The sequence below is a fragment of the Mobula hypostoma genome, chromosome 9, assembly GCF_963921235.1.
Source record: "Mobula hypostoma chromosome 9, sMobHyp1.1, whole genome shotgun sequence".
NCBI lineage: Eukaryota > Metazoa > Chordata > Chondrichthyes > Myliobatiformes > Myliobatidae > Mobula > Mobula hypostoma.
The window spans coordinates 112,459,764-112,480,403 of NC_086105.1; the positions used below are offsets into that span (position 1 = coordinate 112,459,764).

The window sequence follows — 20,640 nt, forward strand, 5'->3', positions numbered from 1 at the left end:
TATCTTCTTATAGCCTTCTCCTACTTTGTGGGCATCATTTATTTTAATTTTCAGAGTGCTAGGCAGCTGCTTAGAGGAGCCCATGGCTGCTGATTGTTGGGACAAGGTTTGAGGAGTCAGGGTATTTATAAAGCTTTGAAATTTGCATCACCTGGCTTTTCTAATGATGATTGTGAACAAGCCATAGCCCTAACAAGCTAAATAAGGTCTGAGACCTTGCTAAAAGTTATCTGAGAGCTCAAATCTCTTGGGGTGCCCAAACTTTTGCATAATGCTCCTTTCCTTTTTTTCCCACTCTAAAATTGTACAAAGCAAAAATAATACACTAATCTTGCTTAAAATGTTGAAAAGAATGCTTCATCTTTAACTTTATGATTTTTGGAGATCAGTTCATCTTCTACTCACTTAACTATTCACGGTAACAGAAATTTTGACCAGGGGTGCCTAAACTTTTGCATGCCACTGTACATTAGTCTAATGTGCTTCAGTCTTAGCAGGTAAACAAATAATATAACACAGAAATGTTCTATACTAAATGCAAGACTTTCTACTTTGAACCCAAGTCTGATTAGTTGAGTACAGTTTTGCATTCCGTAATAATGTTAATATTAAGCACAGCATAGAATTTCTAGCTAGGAGAAAATTTATAGACAGAGGGCAACTCTAAGCAGTAGAGGCAGACTGGTCCAAAACATTTGATTTGAAGATGCACTGTGTATAGCCTAATCTCTTATATGCTTAAGTGATGGCACCATCAATTGCATCTTCCAATGATTTGCTGATGATTGAACATAGACTGAATACCTGGCTGTGATTTTTCAGCTTTTTGTACACTGTGCAATGCAATTTTCCACATCGCTGTAACTTGGCCAGAGGTGCAACCGTTGTGGAGTAGAAATCTTCAGTACAAGTGGAATGTTATCTAGTCTCCCAGCAGTTCCTCTAATCAGTGTTTTCAATGATTTCTTGATACCATATGCAGGAAATCGAATTAGCTGAAAAATTTCTGTGATGGTGGGGAGCTCAGGAGGGTAGGATAGATCATGGCTGCATGGGATTACATATGTTTGAGGCTTTTCTTTAGCAATGCCTGCTGAGTCCATTGGAGTTGGGAATCACTTTAGTTCTGGAGTGAAGCGAACACCAGTTGAACATTTTCCTATTGATCCAATGGATTAACACACTGCAGTGGGAAGCTTGTGGGAGGGAGGTGAAACATTTCAGTGTCAGTGATTGACACAAATGTGAGGGAGCTGCGACAGCCTTTTCTCAATCCCAGCCTGCATTGAGGTGGATCTGTTGTCAACCATTGGATGGGGTCATGGCATGCATACCATCATGAAGCATAAGATGGGGAAAGATTTCTGCTGACAACAAACAGAACTTACTATATATAACATTTCAGGTCCAGGGATCCTATTTTAGAAATCAAAGGGGAAATTCTCAAATGCCAGGAGGTGGCATTCTTGGAAGAGAAGCAGCAGTAAATTCAATGGTAAATGATAAGCAGTAAACAAGATCAGGGAATTTATTTACTTTTATTGCACTAAAGAACCTTGCAAGTACATTGTGTTGGAAATTGGTGCAGATCGAATGGTCAGATCAAGAGTAACCCACTTGCAAAGGAAAATTCATACCTGTTGTTCCTTTCTTTTCATAATTATTCAGCAAATATAATAAAGTGCAGAATGTAAAGAATGAACAGAGAAATAATTCCACAAAAACTGTTCTTCCTGTCAGGTGGATGCAAAATCTCTCTCTACTGGAAGAGCAGAGGAATTTGCCTGAGTGCCTGGGTAAGATTAATCCTTCAAAAAGCTTTACTAAAGAAAATTAATCACCATCTTGTTGGCGCTTGTAGGGCCTTAGTATACTCAAACTGGCTGTTGCTTTTTCTTTATTACAGCAGCAGCCAGACTATGGTGGTTGTAAGCATTCTGAGATTGAGATACACAATAAGAGTTCATGATATATCTTCTCTGACCTATCTAACTTGGGAAGAACTACCTCAGGGTGTTCAAAACATTGAATTCAATGAAGTGTTTTTAAGTGCTGTTTTGTAGTATTACAGGGAATGCAGCACAAGGCAATGCCTTAAAGAGATAGCATCCATCATTAAGAACCTTCACAACCCTGGACATGGCCTCTTCTCATTACTACAATCAGGGAAAAAATACAGAAGACATACACTCTATGTTTTAGGAACAGCTTCATCCCCTCTACCGTCAGATTTCTGAATGGTCAATTAACCCATGAACACTACCTCACCATTTTTACTTTATTTTTGTATTACTTATTTGAGTTTTTATATACATTTCTTATTGTAATTTTATAGTATATTTTATTTATTGCACTGTACTGCTCCAAAACAACAAACTTCACGACATATGCCAGTGATAGTAAACCAAATCTGGATTGAGATTCAGCTGATTTGAATACAAACAATGAGATAATTGAGCAATCTGATTTAATACCGTGGTTGAGAAACATTAGCCATTGCTTACAAATGAAAATGGCAACATAAACCTTAGTAATACCAAACGAATACTAAGTGAATGCAATGTCCCATTGCAGCCTTTCTGAAACTGTCTGTAAAGGATACGTAATATGTGATCTGTGTATCCCTGAACCATCAAGGAGGTCATACTATTGTGACCTACAGTGTATACAGCTGTGCCTGTACTTTCTTAGAAGTTTGCAAAGGTTCAGTATGTCATCTAAAATTTTTGGAAGTCTTGTATATCTGTACTTTGATAATAAATTTACTTTGAATTTGCCGTCAACGATGGATCTGCACAGTGCACGTTTGTTGGTTATTTCTGAGAATGCTACATGTATGACACCAGATACGTGTGTAATCTGTGCCTAGGTTTCAGTATTAGTTCAGCCCAAACTGATAAGTTCAAAGTTCCATGCGAATTTATTACCAAAGTACATATATGTCACCAAATACTACCTTAAGATTCATTTTCTTACAGGCATTTACAGAAGGTGCAACTGCATAAGCCACTGAACTAAAGCAAGCATAGGATATGCACATTGTACTTTTGTTTGGCTCACTCTAGAGCAAGGATTCCCAACCTTTTTTATGCCATGGACCTCCTACCATTAACCGAGGAGCCTGTGGACCCCAGGGTTGGGAACTGTGTTCTAGAGGGAATACTCTAATTATAAACAACTTCACATTGTTGCTCATATGACCTTTAGAGTCTAGCTGGAGCAACCAGATCTCAGAATTAAATTCAGCACCACTCATTTATACAGCAAACAGAACAAAAATCTTTGTCTACTGCAAATGGAAAAACATGGTTTATTTGATCATATTTACAGTAAATCTGCGGCCATTCATTTATACATTCACCAAACAACAAACACCAAAGGTCTCTTTGGCTCAAAATAAAATTTACAGGGGCAATGCTAGTCATTAAAGGTTATGTTGCTGCGGCTGTGGTATAAAGTTAAACAAAACACGGTTCTGTGGTGGCTGATAAACTGGTGGCACATTTGGTTGTCCATGGGGCCTGTCATGGTGATGGTGTGGAGGATGGTGATGGTGTGGGTGTGGAAGCCCTTGAGGATTAGGGCGATGGCGATGGCGATGACGATGGTAGGGCTGTGGACCAAAGTGCATAGGGTAGTCCTGCTCAAAATTAATATGCTGTAAAGCATCAAAGAAATGAAAATAGGGGGCAGGGGGAAATGGGACCTGGAGATGGGGGGGCACTGCTGGGATAGGGGGATATTCAGGAATCATTGGTGCTGGCCTTGGAAGGTCATTGCGATTGAAATTTACTCCTTGATGCATTGGTTGACCCCGCTCTTCAACTCTTGCGTTCTTTGGAGGAGGATCATCTGGTGGAGGCCCAATTCTTTTCACGCCTTGCTCTAAAGGGTGTGTAAACAGAACAAAACAATTGTACTGCATTAGAAAGCAGGAATCCACAGAAAACATATCATTAGCCATTCTGAGATTTCATACTATTCAATTTCTCAGATTTCGTGTCTTTTACATACACTGCTATTGAAAAGAGTCTGAGATCCAAAAAAGATCACCACAGAGTAGTAATTTTTTAATTCATTTTTTTTATGATCCAAGGGCATGCTTTAAAGTGATTGGGAATGTAGAACGCTTTGGGTAAGGAAGGTAGGAGAAGGAGCATGTAGCAGTTGTGATCTATGAAAGAAGGAAAAGGATTGAAATGTTATAGTTTTGGGATGGAGAGAAAGTGGTGGTTTACTCTGCTTTACTTCCAGTGCAAAGTGGTATAGGACAGGGTTATACACCCTATCCTCGTTATATGCGTCTTCAGACTATGCGGATTCACAGTTATGCGAGAAGGTCTTGTAATATGCGTCCAAAATTCGCAGTTATGCGAGGAGCACTGCCTTCCCGCCAATACAAGTCACGCGCACACACCTCACAGTCTCACTGTTGGGACGAGAAGCACCACTTTCCCACCAATACAAGTCAGGTGTGCGCACCTCACAATCTCTCTCCCGTCACTCTCACATTGGTTTTGGCAAGGTGTGGATGCGCGATCTTAAACTTTTGTTGGTTTTACCTACGGTGCAGTGATTTTGCGCTTGAAATATTTAATTATGCCTCCTAAGCATCTGATGTCATGTCTTGGGCCGTCAGCCGAGCGGCAGAGAACCGCTTTAACACTTGAAAAAAGTTGGAAATTATAAACAGCGCGGCATCTACTGCCAGGAACAGAATCTTGCCTTTAAAGTCCTTTTGTTGCTTGACAATGTGCCAGCCCATCCTAAACATTTGGAGAGCTTTCATCCTAACGTAACAGTGCGTTTCCCGCCGCCTAACACAACATGCCTGATTCAACCACTCGACCAGTGTGATCCACATTCAAGGTGTACGTATTTTTTTTACGGCAAACTATCTCTCAGATGCTGCAAGTAACAGACGATTTTGAAAATCCCGGAAGTTTACCAACGGTGAGGGAATGGTGAAAGTCGCAACACAAATGGCGATGGACATGGACCCAAGTTTAGAACAGAGTCAGCATTTCAGTCATTCCCTGCAGTCAATCCTTTTTCCCTACAAGCAAATTTATGCTGAAAAACAAAATGCTGCCAAGCAAACAACCATCACCCCTTTATGCAAATCGCTGTAATCTTTCTGCTGCCGGCAGTCCTAAGAGTTCTGTGAGTCTTCTTTCATCTCTTGCTGTGTTTGATATGATCCTGACGACCACAACCATCCACCTTATCCATGTAAAGCTGCCCGACAGCACAACAACTACTCGTTTCCTGGGGAGAACACACCTGCCACTGTTGGTGAGTACTGTGCGCCAGAGGATGTTAACTTTCTATGATTTATTATATTGAATATTGCCTTAAATTGATTAAATATAATACAAATATTGTCTTGTAGTTCTGCTTTTGTGTCGTATTGGTATAAAAATGTGAATAAGTTACAGATAAAATATATTTAGGAAGCCCTCCGGAACACATCCCTATTTTCTCCATTTAAATAATTATTCACATTATGCGATTTCACATTATGTGTCAACTTCAAGGAACATATCCCTCGCATATAATGAGGATAAGGTGTACCTATACTCCTATACCAGAGTGATATATGACTAGTTGGGTACGACAGACTAATGCATGAGTAGAGAATAGGTACAGATAGGGGAAAGGGCTTCATAAACTTGGGGTATTGGGACCAATTTTGGGCAAGATAGATGCTTCAAAGCAGACCCATTCACTTTGAAAGTTTGTCTCAGAAATTTGGCGGATGGGAGTACAGCAGAAATGTGGGGGGGGGGGAGAAATTAAGTTGGCAGAAGGCTGAGCATGAGGATTATGCAGAAAGCAGAAATACAAGATTTAAGTTGAATACACCAGTAAGATGCAAGTCATGCATCTGTGGAAAGAGAAAGAGTTAACATTTCAGATCATTGAACTGTCAAATATTTTCTGCATTTGCATTTATTTAAAATTTCAAGCACTACAATTTAATTTTTATTTTGCAACTTCAGCAGATGCATATTGAGAACCTATGACATACAACTCATTGCAGGTCCCGATCTTAAAACATGCTTTTAAGGAAGTGAGCAAGCAGACTATACTTGTCAAGTGCTCACTGCCCTCTAGTCTCATCAGAATGCCAGAAAACAAGTACTGTGTGTTTTATGTGACAAATGTCAGTCCATTGTAGCTAGGCCATTTAGCCCCTATGTAATCTTCCTACAGAATATTTCTGCGGACTATTGTTGAGGCTTTGGAGAGGGTGCAGAATTGGTTTACCAGGAGGCTGCCTGGCTTAGAGGGCATGTGCTATCACAAGAGGCTGGATAAACTTGGGTTGTTTTCTCTGGAAAGGTCGAGGCTGAGGGGAGATCTGATAGAGGCCTTTAAGATTATGAGAGACCTAGATAGAGTAGATAGAGTAGACAGGGTGTATCCATTTCCCAGGGCCGAAATGTCTAATACCAAGAGCATGCAATGAAGGTGAGGGGTTAGGTTTAAAGAAGATGTAGGGGTATGCTTTTTTACTTCGAGTATTGGATGCCTGGAATGCATTGCCTGGTATGGTAGTAAAGGCAAATACATTAGAGGCTTTTAAGAGACACTCAGATGGGCAGATGAATATGAGGAAGATGGAGGGATGTGGACATTGTGTAGGTTGGAGGAATTAGTGTTTGGGTGTTTTTGATTTGCTTTTCAGCTGGTTCGGCACAACACTGTGAGCTAAAGGGCCTATTTCTGTGCCGTTTTGCTCTACATTCCACGGAGCTTCTGCACTGTAGGTCGCATTCTCTACTCACAAATTTTAAGTGTTAGCAATGCAATAATAATTTTGTGGATGACTTAACTGTAAGAAACAAAGGTATGAAGAAAACAAACCTTAAGCCAGAATAGATTTGTATTCAGTTAAAAATGGAAAAATCACTGAACCTCATCTGAAAAGGAATCACTACTGAGTGAACAATTGATATTTAATACCTGTGCACATTTCTAACCTGTGCATCAACACGTGTTCCAGGGACAAAAAGGTTGTGACAAATATCACAATGAGAGTAAAGAGTAATAAATTTAAGACAACTGTTGGTCAGTTAGAGCAAAGACACTAGCAGTAACCTCTAGGAACAAGGCACCACGTGTCCATTACACTAATCTTCAGGCAGCTCACAGAAGGAGAGCAATGGGAACTTAATATTCCTGATTATATGATTGGGTTGGGTTGGGGTGTGGGGAGTATGACAGAAGACAAATTTTACAGTAAGTTTGCAGCAGTGACAAGAGACAGTGAAAATGTATGATACGCAATGTTGTTAGGACAAGAGTGAGAGGAGGAAAGTAAATTCTTAGCATGTAAGTCTAATTAAATGAGAAAGCCATGTTGGTTCTACTTCTGAGTAATTAAATGTGGCACAGTTGCATGTTTCAGTGGAGGATATTAAAGGTACATAGGCCATACAATCAGGTGTGGTTAAGTTATGGGAAAAGATAAGGACAAGTATGATTTAGAAAGATGCTAGGGGAATGGGACGGGGTCTAACAGACTGAAAGTCAAATTTGCCCCCAGCAAGGCTGGAACTAAAAACTATGATGGTAAAACATAAATAAGAAAAATAAAACTTCAACATGGAGAATTACAAAATATTAATACATGAATTCTCCTGAAAAGGAAAAGATTAACAGCCAAAGACTTAATGGGTGACTAAATTTATGGCAAGAGACTGGGAGAGGGGAAAAAAAGGCCTACAATTAAAAAGTTCAATGTTCAAAATACATGATCAAAGTATGCATACTTCATACAATCTTGAGATTCGTCTCCTTACAGGCAGCCACAAAACGAAGAACCCATTTAAAAAACACCAAACACCCAATAGGCACAGAGAAAAAAACAAATTTTGCAAACAATAAAAGTAAGCAAACAGCATTCCAAACTGAAGTTCACAAAATTCAGTCCACAGACACGAAGCCAGGTATCACTGCAGTTGATTCAGGAGCCCGTTCATTGCAGGCCACAGCCTCAGTTCAGCGTAGAATTGTGAGACCAGATGGAGAACAAAAAAAGAGCATGGCTGAAAATAAAGGAGTTTGTTGTATTTGCGTACTTGTAAAGCGGAGGGTGTCAACATGGGTACAAAGCTGAAGACATTAAATGTTAAAGAACAGAAAAATGAAAAGATACTTAATGGACTGAAAAATCTTCAGTGTGGAAAGTCAGTCTGGATGGAATCTATGGTAAATTCTGAAGAAAGGGAAACTGCAGAAGCTCTGGATTTTGTTTTTTGCAGATTTCTGGAGATCATTATATACCTAAAGGGAATGGGATAAGTCAACCAATCAGCCGAAAACCAGGTATGTTTTCTTTTTGGAGAAAATTGTCCGAGTCAAAATGAAATGGATTGGGAAAAAAAGTATAATTTGTTAAAGGTAAATAGATAGTATGGAATTGTTATTGAAGGCCATTGAGGGTAGTGTGGTTGGTTTATACATGACTCACAAAAGGTATTTGACAAACTATCATATAATGAGACTTCTTAGTGAAACTAAAGCCCGAGGATTAAGTGAACAGTCACAGCATGGAAACAAGATTGCCCAAAAGACAGAAGGCAATTGTTCGGAATGAAAAGAGATTTATAATGGCAGTAAGGTTAGTTGGACCCCTCCTCTTTTAGTCAAGCATAAAAAGTCAAAATGTGCAGTCGATGGAAAATTGCTAAACAACCAGGATAGTAACAGAAACACGAGGAATTCTGCAGATGCTGGAAATTCAAGCAACACACATCAAAGTTGCTGGTGAATGCAGCAGGCCAGGCAGCATCTCTAGGAAGAGGTACAGCCGACGTTTCAGGCCGAGACCCTTCGTCAGGACTAACTGAAAGAAGAGTTAGTAAGAGATTTGAAAGTGGGAGGGGGAGGGGGAGATCCAAAATGATAGGAGAAGACAGGAGGGGGAGGGATGGAGCCAAGAGCTGGACAGGTGATTGGCAAAAGGGATATGAGAGGATCATGGGACAGGAGGCCCAGGGAGAAAGAAAAGGGGGAGGGGGGGAAAACCCAGGGGATGGGCAAGGGGTATAGTCAGAGGGACAGAGGGAGAAAAAGGAGAGAGAGAGAAAGAATGTGTGTATATAAATAAATAACGGATGGGGTACGAGGGGGAGGTGGGGCATTAGCGGAAGTTAGAGAAGTCGATGTTCATGCCATCAGGTTGGAGGCTACCCAGACGGAATATAAGGTGTTGTTCCTCCAACCTGAGTGTGGCTTCATCTTTACAGGAGAGGAGGCCGTGGATAGACATATCAGAATGGGAATGGGACATGGAATTAAAATGTGTGGCCACTGGTTAGGCCTTGACTTTAGCTAGGCCTTTGACAAGGCCCCACATGGAAGGTTTCTCAAGAAGGCTCAGTTGCTTGGTATTCAAGATGTGTAAGTAAAATGGATTAGACATTGACTTTGTGAGAGAAGCCAGAATGTGGTAGTAGATGGTTGCCCCTCTGACTGGAGACCAGTAACTAGTGATGTGCCACAGGGATTGGTGCTGGGTCCACTGTTGTTTATCATCTATAATCAATGATCTGGATGATAATGTGGCAAACTGGATCAGCAAATTTGCGGATGACACCAAGATTGGGGCTGTAGTGGAAGACTATCAAAGCTTGCAATGGGATCGGGATGAGCTAGAAAAATAGAAGACAGAATTTAATGCAGACAAGTGTGATGTGTTGCACTTTGGGAAGACTAACCAAGTTAGGTCTTACACAGTGAGCTGTAGGGCACTGAGGAGTGCAGTAGAACAGAGGGATCTGGGAATATAGATCCATAATTCCACAGTTAGATAGGTTCGTAAAGAAAGCATTTGGCACATTGGCATCATCAATTATTATATTGAGTACAGGATTTGTGATATTATACTGAAATTGTATAAGATGTCAGTGAGGCCTAATTTGGAATATTGTGTGTAGTTTTGGTCACCTATCTATAGGAAAGATGTAAATAAGATTGAAAGAGTGCAGAGAAAATTTACAACAGGACTTGAGGACCTGTGCTATAGGGAAAGGCTGAATAATTTAGGACTTTATTCCCTAGAATTTAGAAGATTGAGGTGAGATTTGATAGAAGTATACAAAATTAAGAGGGGTATAGATCGGGACATGCAAGCAGGCTTTTTCCACTGAGGTTGGGTGAGACTACAAGTAGAGGTCTTGGGTTAAAGGTGATGAATGTGTGGAATAAGCTGCCAGAGCAAGTGCTAGATGCAGGGTTGATTTCAACATTTAAGAAAAATTTGAATAGGTACTTGGATGGCAGAGGTGTGGAGTGCCATGGTCCAGGTGCAGGGTGATGGGACTAGGCAGATTAATGGTTCAGCATGAATTAGATGGGCCAGAGGACTTGTTTCTGTGCTGTAGTGTTCTAGGACTCTAAGGCTTTTTAAAAAGCAGTATACGTAAACATGAAAACATTCCAAATCATATACTTAAATATTTATTTATAACTAACTGCTACACTATTGTACCATGCGCGGTCAAATTTATGAACCTGAGGTGACAGAAGTGCTTGGTGAGGTTAAGGCAGTGGATGTTATCTACATGGACTTGAGTAAAGCATTTGATAAAAAAAAAATTCCCCTCGTAGGTTAAATAAGAAGATAAAAATATATGGGATCCAGGGTGAATTGCAAGTTAGATTCAGAAATGAATCGTTCATAGAAGACAGAACAAAGTTGGAAGGCTGTTATTCTGGTCCACGGCCTGTGGTATTACACTGGGACCTCTTGTTAGCGACATATAATCAGTGATTTGGATAAAAATGCAGATGGGTGATTAGCAAGTTTGCAGATGACACCAAGGTTGGTGGAGCTGTGGACATTTTAACAAACCATCAAAGAATACAGCAGGATATATATTAGTTACAGATATGGGCAGAGAAGTGGCAGATGGAGTTTAATCCAGGAAAATACGAGGTGATACACTTTGGGAAGTCAAATGAAAGGAGAAAGGTTATACAGTTAATAGCAGACCGCTTAATACCATTAAGATACAGAGGGATTATATGTTCAAGTCCATAGTTCAATGGAAGTGGCTATGCAAGTAGATAAGGTGATAAAGGAATGCTTGCCTTCATTGGTTATTCTTGAGGACAAGAATAAGCAAATTATGCTGCAGCTATATAAAACTCTAGTCAGATTGCACTTGGAGTATCTATCCTAAGCCTAAGTATCTACCTTAATGCCGTTTACAAAAGGTGGCAGCTAGTGGCTCTACTTCATTAGGAGTTTGAGGAGATTTGGTTTGACACCAAAGACTTCTCCAAATGTACAGTGCATTCCAACTTGTTGCATCACAGCCTGAAATGAAGCCTTCAATGCAAAGGATTATATACTCAGCCAGCTCCATCAGGTAGATAACCCAATCTGCCATGTGCCCAATCGGACAACTTCAAGAGGTGGTGCCTCAAGAAAGCAGCGTCAGTCATTGAAGTCCCTCACTAACTCAGACATGCCATCTTCTCATTACTATCATGGAAGTAGTACAGGAGTATGAACAACAATTTAGGAACAGCTTCTTCCCCACCGCCATTAGATTTTAGAACTGTCCATGAAGCTGACTTTGTTATTCCTTTATTTTGCACTACTTATTCCTGCAATTTGGTTCCTTTAAGGTTGTTACAGCCAGGTTGGAGGTAGTGGAGATAAGCTCCCTATTAGATGCTCCCATTTGATGTGCATCTTAAATAGCCTCTGACAGCCAAGTCCAGTTCCTGGCCTTCAAGCATGGCTTAGCTACTAAGCCCAGTGGAACTGTTTCTATTGACAAGAGGGTCAAAGGTGGGCTTACTGGCACATTAAAACCAGTTGCTCTGTGCAGATAGGGTTCGTTAGCTCCAGGTGGCAGCTCACCTAGAAGGAAAACTCTGAACTCGAAATTCATCTGCCTTCTGTCTACACCAACTCACGGGGAGGAAGGCTTTAGGAGTAAACTTTGAGGAAAATCTGCAGCTGGAGTCCCTAAGGCAGTCCTACATTGAGTTCAATGCTGATTCGCAACTCTTGCTAAGTTGCTAGTTCCAAACTATCAGTGTCTGCCATTCCTTTGGATTCATCAGCTACGTAGAGAGGGGGTGCCTGGTGCATGGGCAACAGCTTGCTCTCCATATCAAATTGTCCTGGCTTGCATATCGACTGAACGTAGATAGCTAGGACACAACATCCACGGTCGACGCCGACCAATGGAGGGCCTCTCCATTCCTGTAATTTATAGATTCTGGTGTTTGCACTGTACTGTTTCACATCGTATGTCAGTAATAAATCTGATTCTGATTCAATTCTGCTCACCCCATCTTAGGAAAGATCTGAAAAATGGGGAAAGGGTGCAGAAGAGTTTCACCACGATGTTGCCTGGATTAAAGAATATGAGCTACAAGGTTGGATAAACTAGTGCAGAGACTGAGGGAAGGCCTGATAGAATTTTTTTTTAAATTGAGGCACTGACAGAGTAACTGCTTAGAATCTTTTCCCCAGCAGAGGGCATACTTTTAAGGTGGGATATGTAGAGGGGCTGGAGTTTTATTTTCAATACAGAGTGGAATGGATTACCAGGGGTAGTAGTGGAAGCAGAGTTTTGTGGAGTTCAAAGGAGGAGGAGGATATTCAGTAGAAATTGGCAACAAGATTGCACACCTTCATTGGTTGTGTGACCTGCCCAGTGTGTTACTGTTCTATGTTCTATATTAGAAGGCAGTTAGTAAGATTGTTGTGAACCCCTAAGATAGAGGAGCAGAATTAGGTCATTCAGCCCATCGAGTCTGCTCCACCATTCGAACATGGCTGATTTATTTTCTCCTCAACCTCACTATCCTGGTTTCTGCCCAGAACCTTTAGTACTCACATCATGAACCTATCAGCCTCCATTACCGTCAGTGGTAATGAATCATACAGAAATCCGTAAAGAAATTCCACTTCACTTTGCTTCTAACGGGACATCCTTATAGTCCAAGGCAATTCCCTCTGGTAATAAACTCTCATACTACTGGAAACATCCACACTATACAGACATTTCAATATTCAGTGAGCTTCAGAGAGATCTTTCCCCTCATCCTTCTAAACTCCAGCTAGCATAGGCCCAGAGACATCACTCCGTGCATAATAAACACAAGAAAGTCTGCAGATGCTGGAAGTCTAAAGCAACACACACAAAATGCTGTAGGAACTCAGCAGGTCAGGCAGTGTCTATGGCAACGAATAAACAGTCAACGTTTCGGGCCGGGACCCTTCATTAGAACTGGAAAGGAGGGGGAGGATGTCAGAATAAAAAGGTGTGAGGAGGGGAAGAAGGATAGCTAGAAGATGATAGGTGAAGCCAGGTGGGTACGAAAAATAAAGGGCTGGAGAGGAAGAAATCTGATGCAGGTAAAAAAGGTAAAAGGCCAGAGAAGGGAATAGAAGAAGAAGGGAGGGGAGAGGGTATTTTTTTTACTGGAAGGAGAAATCGATATTCGTGCCCGCAAGTTGGAGGCTACACAGATGGAATACAAGGTGTTGCTCCTCCACCCTGAGGGTGGCATCATCTTGGCACAAGAGGAGACCACGGACTGACATGTTGGAACAGGAATGGGAATCAGAATTGGAATCAAAATGTTTGGCCACTAGGAAGTTCTACTTTTGGCTGATGTAGTGGAGGTGCTCGACAAAGTAGTCCCCCAATTTCCGACAGGTCTCACCAATGTAGAGGAGGCCTCAAACATTAATCTCTTTATTCACAAACAAGAGAAAATCTGCAGACACTGAAAATCCGAGCAACACACACAAAATGCTGGAGGAACTCAGCAGGCCAGGCAGCATCTATGGAAGAAAGTACAGTCAACGTTTCAGGCCAGGAACATCAACTGTACTTTTTTTTTCCACAGATGCTACCTGGCCTGCTGAGTTCTTCCAGCATTTTGTGTGTGTTGCTTAATCTTCGTATTGCTTCCCTGGACCCTGCCCAATACTAGTACATCTTGCTTTAGATATGGGTCCCAAAACTGATGACAATAAATCAAACGTGGTCTGATTAACACCTTATAAAGCCTCAGGATTACATCTTTGCTTTTATATTCTAGTCCTTCCAAAATCCATAAACATCCAAAATCTGAATTTTTTTTTCGAGCGCTGGCATAACAGCACAAATGAAAAGTTCCACAAGGTGCTGCATAGGTCACCGCACATCACAGACATTTCTGAAAAGTGACCTCACATATGTAATGAATGGTAGTTAGTGAGAAGAAAAACACTGCATGAAGCACAAAATGAAGATCTCAATCAAGTATTGAAAGAATGCATTCATCAGCATTGGAGCGAACATATGCTGCTTTAACAGTATGCTGATCATGAAACAAGCAAAGATCTATCACAGCAAACTAAAAATTGAAGGTAATTGTGAATATTAAGTACACTGGTTGCCGAAATATAAGAAAAAGCAAGGCATTAAATTTTTAAAGATTGATGCTGATGAAGATCTAACCCTAGAACAAGTTTACAATGCTAATTGTTTTTATACCTTACATAAAACCTGAAAAAAGCAAAATACAAATACATTGCACTTTTTAATTAAAACATGGTATTGTAGGTGGAGACTGAAAGCCTGCCATTGTTTGTTGTTGTAGCCGATTCAGGCATTCTCCCAATGCTGCTGTGCTGCCTTTTTATTCTGCACACATTATATTATCATTATATTAATGGTACATAATAATTTTACTGTTAAGTACATGTGATGAACAAGTGTAAGATAAAGACTGCTATTGGTAGAACATACATTCAGAATCGTAAATGATGGTGCTCCCAAGCTACCTCATTATATATTCCAAAATCTGAAAAAAATTCAAAATCCAAAACACTTTCTGCACCAAGCATTTTGGATAAGGTGTACTCAACCTTTACTGCATTTGCCTTCCTTACTACTGACTCAACCTTAAGGAAATCCTACATTAGGACTCCCAAGTCCTTTTGCCCTTCTGATTATTGAATTTTCTCCCCATTTAGAAAATAGTCTACATCTTCATTCCTTCTAACAAAGAGCACGACCATACACTGTATTCCATCTGCCACTTCTTTAACCATTCTCCCAAATGGTCCAAGTCCTTCTGCAAACTCCCTGCTTCCTCAACACCGCCTGCCCCTCCATCTGACTCAGGAAGTAACAAGCAGGATACACAAAGTCAGCTGATGTTGTTTACTTGGACTTCCAGAAGGCCTTTTCCTAGCCTACCTGTATACTGAAGACCCATAAACACTGTAACATTGCCTTTAGTAATGGTTTTTCTATCTCCTGCTATAATTCATGTCTAACATCCTGGCTGCTTCAGAGGCTTGTATATGACACCCATCAGGGTTTTTTTTTTACTCTTGCTGTTTCTTACCTCTACCCACAGGGATTCTATGTCTTCTGATCCTATGTCACTTTTTGGAAATGATTCAATTTCATCTTTTCTTTAAACTAACCAAGCTACAAATTCCCTGCCCTCCCCCCCACCTGCCTGTATTTTGGGTCACCAAGATCAAACTAGCTAGGATAGTAGAATTTTCCTGAAAACAAATGAAATAAAATATAAATGCCAAATGGTCCCTCCAGTCTGTTCCATCATTCATCTTATCACTGGCATCAGTTCCATTTCTTCATCTGATCCTTGGAACCTTCAATTCCCCTATCACCCCTCCCCCACCCAATGTAAACTGACAATCAAGTAGTTTCATGAAGACCATTATTGAGACTAACATTTTTATTCCAAATCTACTTACTTGATTGAATTCAGTCAAGATTTTCAAATGGAAATTGGATAGGCATATAAGGAAAAGTAATTATTGAGCAAGAAGGAAAGAGCATTGGAAATGGGAGTGAATAGATTTTTGCAGGGAACCAATATAAACTCAAAGGGGTGGATGACATCCAAAACCACAAAATTCATGATGCTATGAATTTAAATTCCCCGGCTGCAATGGTGGAAATCAAAGAAGTCTGCAGATCAATAGAAGACTCTGCATAATTTATGACACCAGTTAACCACGTACCATAACTGTTTTTGCCATTATGTTACTTTACAGATTCAAATTCCAGGTTTAAGTATATTACTGACTCAGTTTATAGGTTTTTCTTTCATGCAGACAATGTTCTGCACTTCTTGCAATTTTCCTACATTTGTTTAAAGTGGTTTTGTTTAAATGAACTGAGAAGTTAACTTCTCAACTGAATTGAGAAGTTAAATCCTACCTAAAATTTGGGGCAGTGCATGGTCATACCTATTAACTAGCCATGAACATGGCAACTTTACCAGCAGCAATGAAAACTGGTTTAGTCAGTAAATCAGAAACACTTGTCTCTTTCATTGAATCAGATAATTTGAGAGAAACTAATTCAAGGAAAGCTTATAATCAATATCAGGCAATTCTATATGATTCAAACACCTGAGAATCTGTCATAACTAGTGGTGTAGCTATTGAAATATAAAATTTAAATAAAAATCTGAATATGGCAGAAAATTAAATAGTGAATATGATGTTAGGATAAAATAAAATAGGGTTAGTGACAGCTCATAAGAGTATAAACATCAAAATCTTTTGCCATGTTATAACTTCTATGCAAGCCTGCATAATTTAGTTTTTTTAAAATTTCAAATAACTCACCTCCAATCCTCTTTTTCTGTTCATTCTCAGCTTCACTTTGAATCTCTCGGATTAGTCTCTCATCATCATCCTGCCAGAAAATAGTGGTTATTTTTTTCGGAGTATATAAGGATACTCACAATACTTTAACATTATCTCTGAAGTTCTTTTGGTATAATGCCATAATTAACAAGCAGCTTATACACATGCCACAGAGGTCGGAAAATTAATGCCTGTCTGATGGAAACTTGACAAAGCCTCATTTGAATTACAGTACTAGTTGCCAAAAAGAAATTTAAGGGGAATTTCCTTAAGCATAAAATCAAACAGTTGATATTGGGAGATGATTTGATCTTCACAGACATTATAATGAACCCAAAAGGCATACTAATACAGATATCAGTTTATATCAACTTGTTTAAAATTAGGTCGGAAAACACATCTAAAGAATGAAATAAAATCAATAAAAGAAAGAAACTACATTGATTATCATTTCAAACCCCCAGCAAGTCCTAGTTTCATAGACAATTCACCACTTTAAGTAAAGTCACAGCTGTAATGTCAAAAAAATAGAGCAGCAAGAAGAAAGCAAGCTTCTTCTATCGATCAGATAACCATTTCATCATCATAGGGGCAGGTCCCTTGAATGAAATCATTTTTGGCCTTTATCCCCAGGCCCCATTTCTGTATTAAACCTGCTATTCCCAGGTGATGTAAATGTCCAAAAGGCATTATTTAAAGAGGTACAGGGGTTTCTCTTGGTGTTTTGTCCAATACCCATCTCTCATTTATATCCTAACCAGTCATTTTGTTACAGTTGCTTGCAGATTCATGCCATGCCAAAACTGTTTGCTTCAACACCATGCATTACAATAGTGATTAAACTTCAAGAGCTACTTCAGCTGTGAGACACTTAGGAATGTCAGGAGACTTATTTATGCATTTCTATAAATTCACCATCCAGCTAAACAGGAACAAACTGTCTGATGAGAAATGGCATACAAGTTCTGCATATAGCTTTCTTAAGAGGAAATTTTTTGCTTTGCTATTCCCAATAAACCAGGAAACTGAACAGTGGCTGAATGCTTTGTATGATCCCCAAAACACAAATAACAGCATAATGCTTGATTAAAAAAATATTATGCATGATATAGGAACACAAATTCTCAATGTTTCACCCTCAAGTGCCTGCTTACTTTCCTTATGGGAATTACAATAGATATACTGCTGGTTCAATAAGGACTAGTGCATGGACATATGGGGTACTCTTTATAATTCCTTTCACAATGTTAGAGATATAATTGACTGCAATAAAGCTATTGCAGAGCTAAAAGGAAACTCACACTGTTAAGTCACATTACTAGCGATATGCTGTATAATTAACTGGCTGCATGAACTATACAAATAATAATACGATTGAAAGGGCCCGTGGAACCTGTTAGTTTCCAGAAGTGACAGTACCTGTACAACAGCCATACTTCACTGCAGTATTTAACTCCAATGAAAGTGCTCTTTTTGAATGCTGAAATCCAGATCTCTTTTCCCATCCTTTCTCTTGATGTCTGATTGGTTACCTAACTGTCCATTGCACGAGTCACAATTTTCTTCAGCTTAAGACTGGGACAGATAAAGCCATCACCACCAGCTCCTGTGCCTTGTCACAATTAAACTTTGTAACTCATTGTAACCAATTCTAAGTTGATCACATACCTCTCCACAACATGTTCTTTATCCATTTATCAGTACCCAACCATTCCTAGTTAGATCAACATTTTTTGGCCCATCCCTAACACCCTCTGATGTGGTGGTGCTCAAGTACCTTTTTGAACTGCTCTGTTCTTCTGTGGATAGAACATTCTTTGATTTCAACTCAGCAATGAAGGAAAAACAGCAAAATATTTCCAAGCATGTAATTTGGCTGAAACCAGCAGCTGGTGATGTTCCATGTCCTGCGGCTCTCCGCTTAGTGGTGCAGATTACAACTTCAGGTTGTGATTAACCAAAGGAAATAACTGCAGTGCATTTTAATGATACACACCACAGCCACAGTGATGGAGGGAATGAATGTTGATGAAATAGTAATCTCTTCTCCTGAAAGATGTATCCCTTGACTGCTGGTGGAGCCATACTCATCCAGAGTTGTACAACGTTCTCTGATGAATATGAGTTTTGCATGCTGCTCTGGATTTCCAGCATCTGCAAAATCTCTTGTGTTTATGAAATGCAGAGTACACCACAATTGTCCTGTTTTATTCCTTTTAAATGGCTTCAGGGTATCAAAATGTGAGCCGTTTACTACAGGGTACCCAGCTTTTCACTTATTTTTCTAGCCACAGTATTTATGTGCCTAGTCCAGTTGACTTCATGGTCAGTGAGGACCCCTAGAATGTTGGTGATAAGGAATCTGGTGATGACAAAGTTATGAATTTCAAGGATAGACAGTCAGACACAGTTTGTTAAAGATGAATATTGCCTAGGCCTTGCTGCAGATACCCATGGACTGCTCCATTTGCTGAGGAGTTGCGAATGGAATTGAATATGCAGAATCACAGCAAATATCTTACTTTTAACCTCATGATGTAAGAAAGTTCATTGCTAAAGCACAGAATGAGAGGTGGGGATAATGTCCTGAGCAATTCCTGCAATGATGTCCTTTCTAGGGGCGGGATTATTGGTCTTGAATACCACAATTATCTTTCTCTGCACAAGATATTACCTCAGAATATGTTTTTCCTTTTATGTTCATAAATTTCAGCTTGACCAGGGCTTGATCAAATGTTGCCTTGACATGTCACTCAGTTCGTCTCTGAAATTTAATACTTGAGTCAACATCCTCTTTAAGCATAGGTCCAACTGGGCACTGGCAAGCAGAATATTGGTGAGTGAGTAGCACTCAGAAGCATTGTTGTTAACACCATGCATCCTTTGCTGATGACGAGGAGAAAACTGCAAGGTAACAATTCAGATGGGATTTGTTCTGCTTTTTGTGTGCAAGCACACCTGGGCAATTTTCCACTTTGTAGATGACACTACTATAAGTGTTATAAAGAGATAAATCTGACTGTGATAGATATTGAAATATTATTCTGCTCTCTATCCCAATGGAAGTCATTGTAAGTGTTTTCTTCAAGTAGTGTTGGTGTTCCCCAAACACCAGTGTGGACTCAATCTATTTAGAAGCAGTGTGAACATGATATTCCACATGCAACTCCAAGACAAATGCAGCAGCAGTACGTGACCTTTTTTAACTCCACTGCAGCCTTTCACTTGGCAAGTGGAGGGACTGTTGAAAATGCTCTTCAAACTTGACTGTCTACAGGAATTAATCCCCATTTTACACTTGCTTTATGATGCTACACAAAACCTAATCATGAACAACAGTCTACAACAGATCCATTCTCAGTACTGGCTGGCATCGACCTTGACACTTGTTTGTCTTTGTCACTACAGTGATGTAGCTCATCTCCAATAACCTCATGCTATGGAATAAACCAAATGGACATCGGAAAGCAGTCCAACGTAGAGGGCCTCCACTCCAAAAACAACGTCATCCCAACCTCGGTAGACACATTCTCGCCAGATCTGGTAGAGACAAAGACAATCTATTTCTCTGAAGGAAATTAGTCACTTTTCATGCTTTTTGATCTTTACTAAAATTTGTACATTTTAAATTGCAATTATTAATTGAATTTATATTCCACAATGGGCTTTGAACTTACTTTTCTGGATCATCAGCTACTGCACCACCTATATTTTCAGCACTGAAACAAGTTATTTGCTTGGCATAACCAGGCTAGTTCCTCCAACTCGACAGCACCTAATCCATATCTCTACTTTAACTTCATGAGCTTCTGCCCATTCAGTAGCTCTTCTGCTGCAGTAATCACTATTTGGTTGCCTACACACTGGAAACCATTTCTCTGCTCAAACATCTGATTTTTCTTCGTAAAATGCCATCGTTCAACTCTTGTATGAGATACACATGAGGAAGGGGACCAATGAATTAACACAATTAGCAT

The 20,640-nt window shown here is 39.9% G+C and overlaps 1 protein-coding gene across 1 annotated transcript in view; it reads right to left on the reverse strand.

Annotated features, from left to right (window-relative positions):
• Window positions 1-1,545: 1,545 nt before the first annotated feature.
• Window positions 1,546-20,640, reverse strand: part of rnf216 (ring finger protein 216) — a 224,255-nt gene continuing 205,160 nt past the window's right edge. Inside the window, exons 16-17 of the mRNA XM_063058933.1 lie at window positions 16,643-16,712; window positions 1,546-3,885 (exon numbers count right to left, since the gene is read on the reverse strand). Of these exons, the coding sequence (XP_062915003.1) occupies window positions 3,425-3,885; window positions 16,643-16,712 (531 nt within the window). The 3' untranslated portion in view covers window positions 1,546-3,424. The remainder of the gene's footprint in view (window positions 3,886-16,642; window positions 16,713-20,640) is intronic.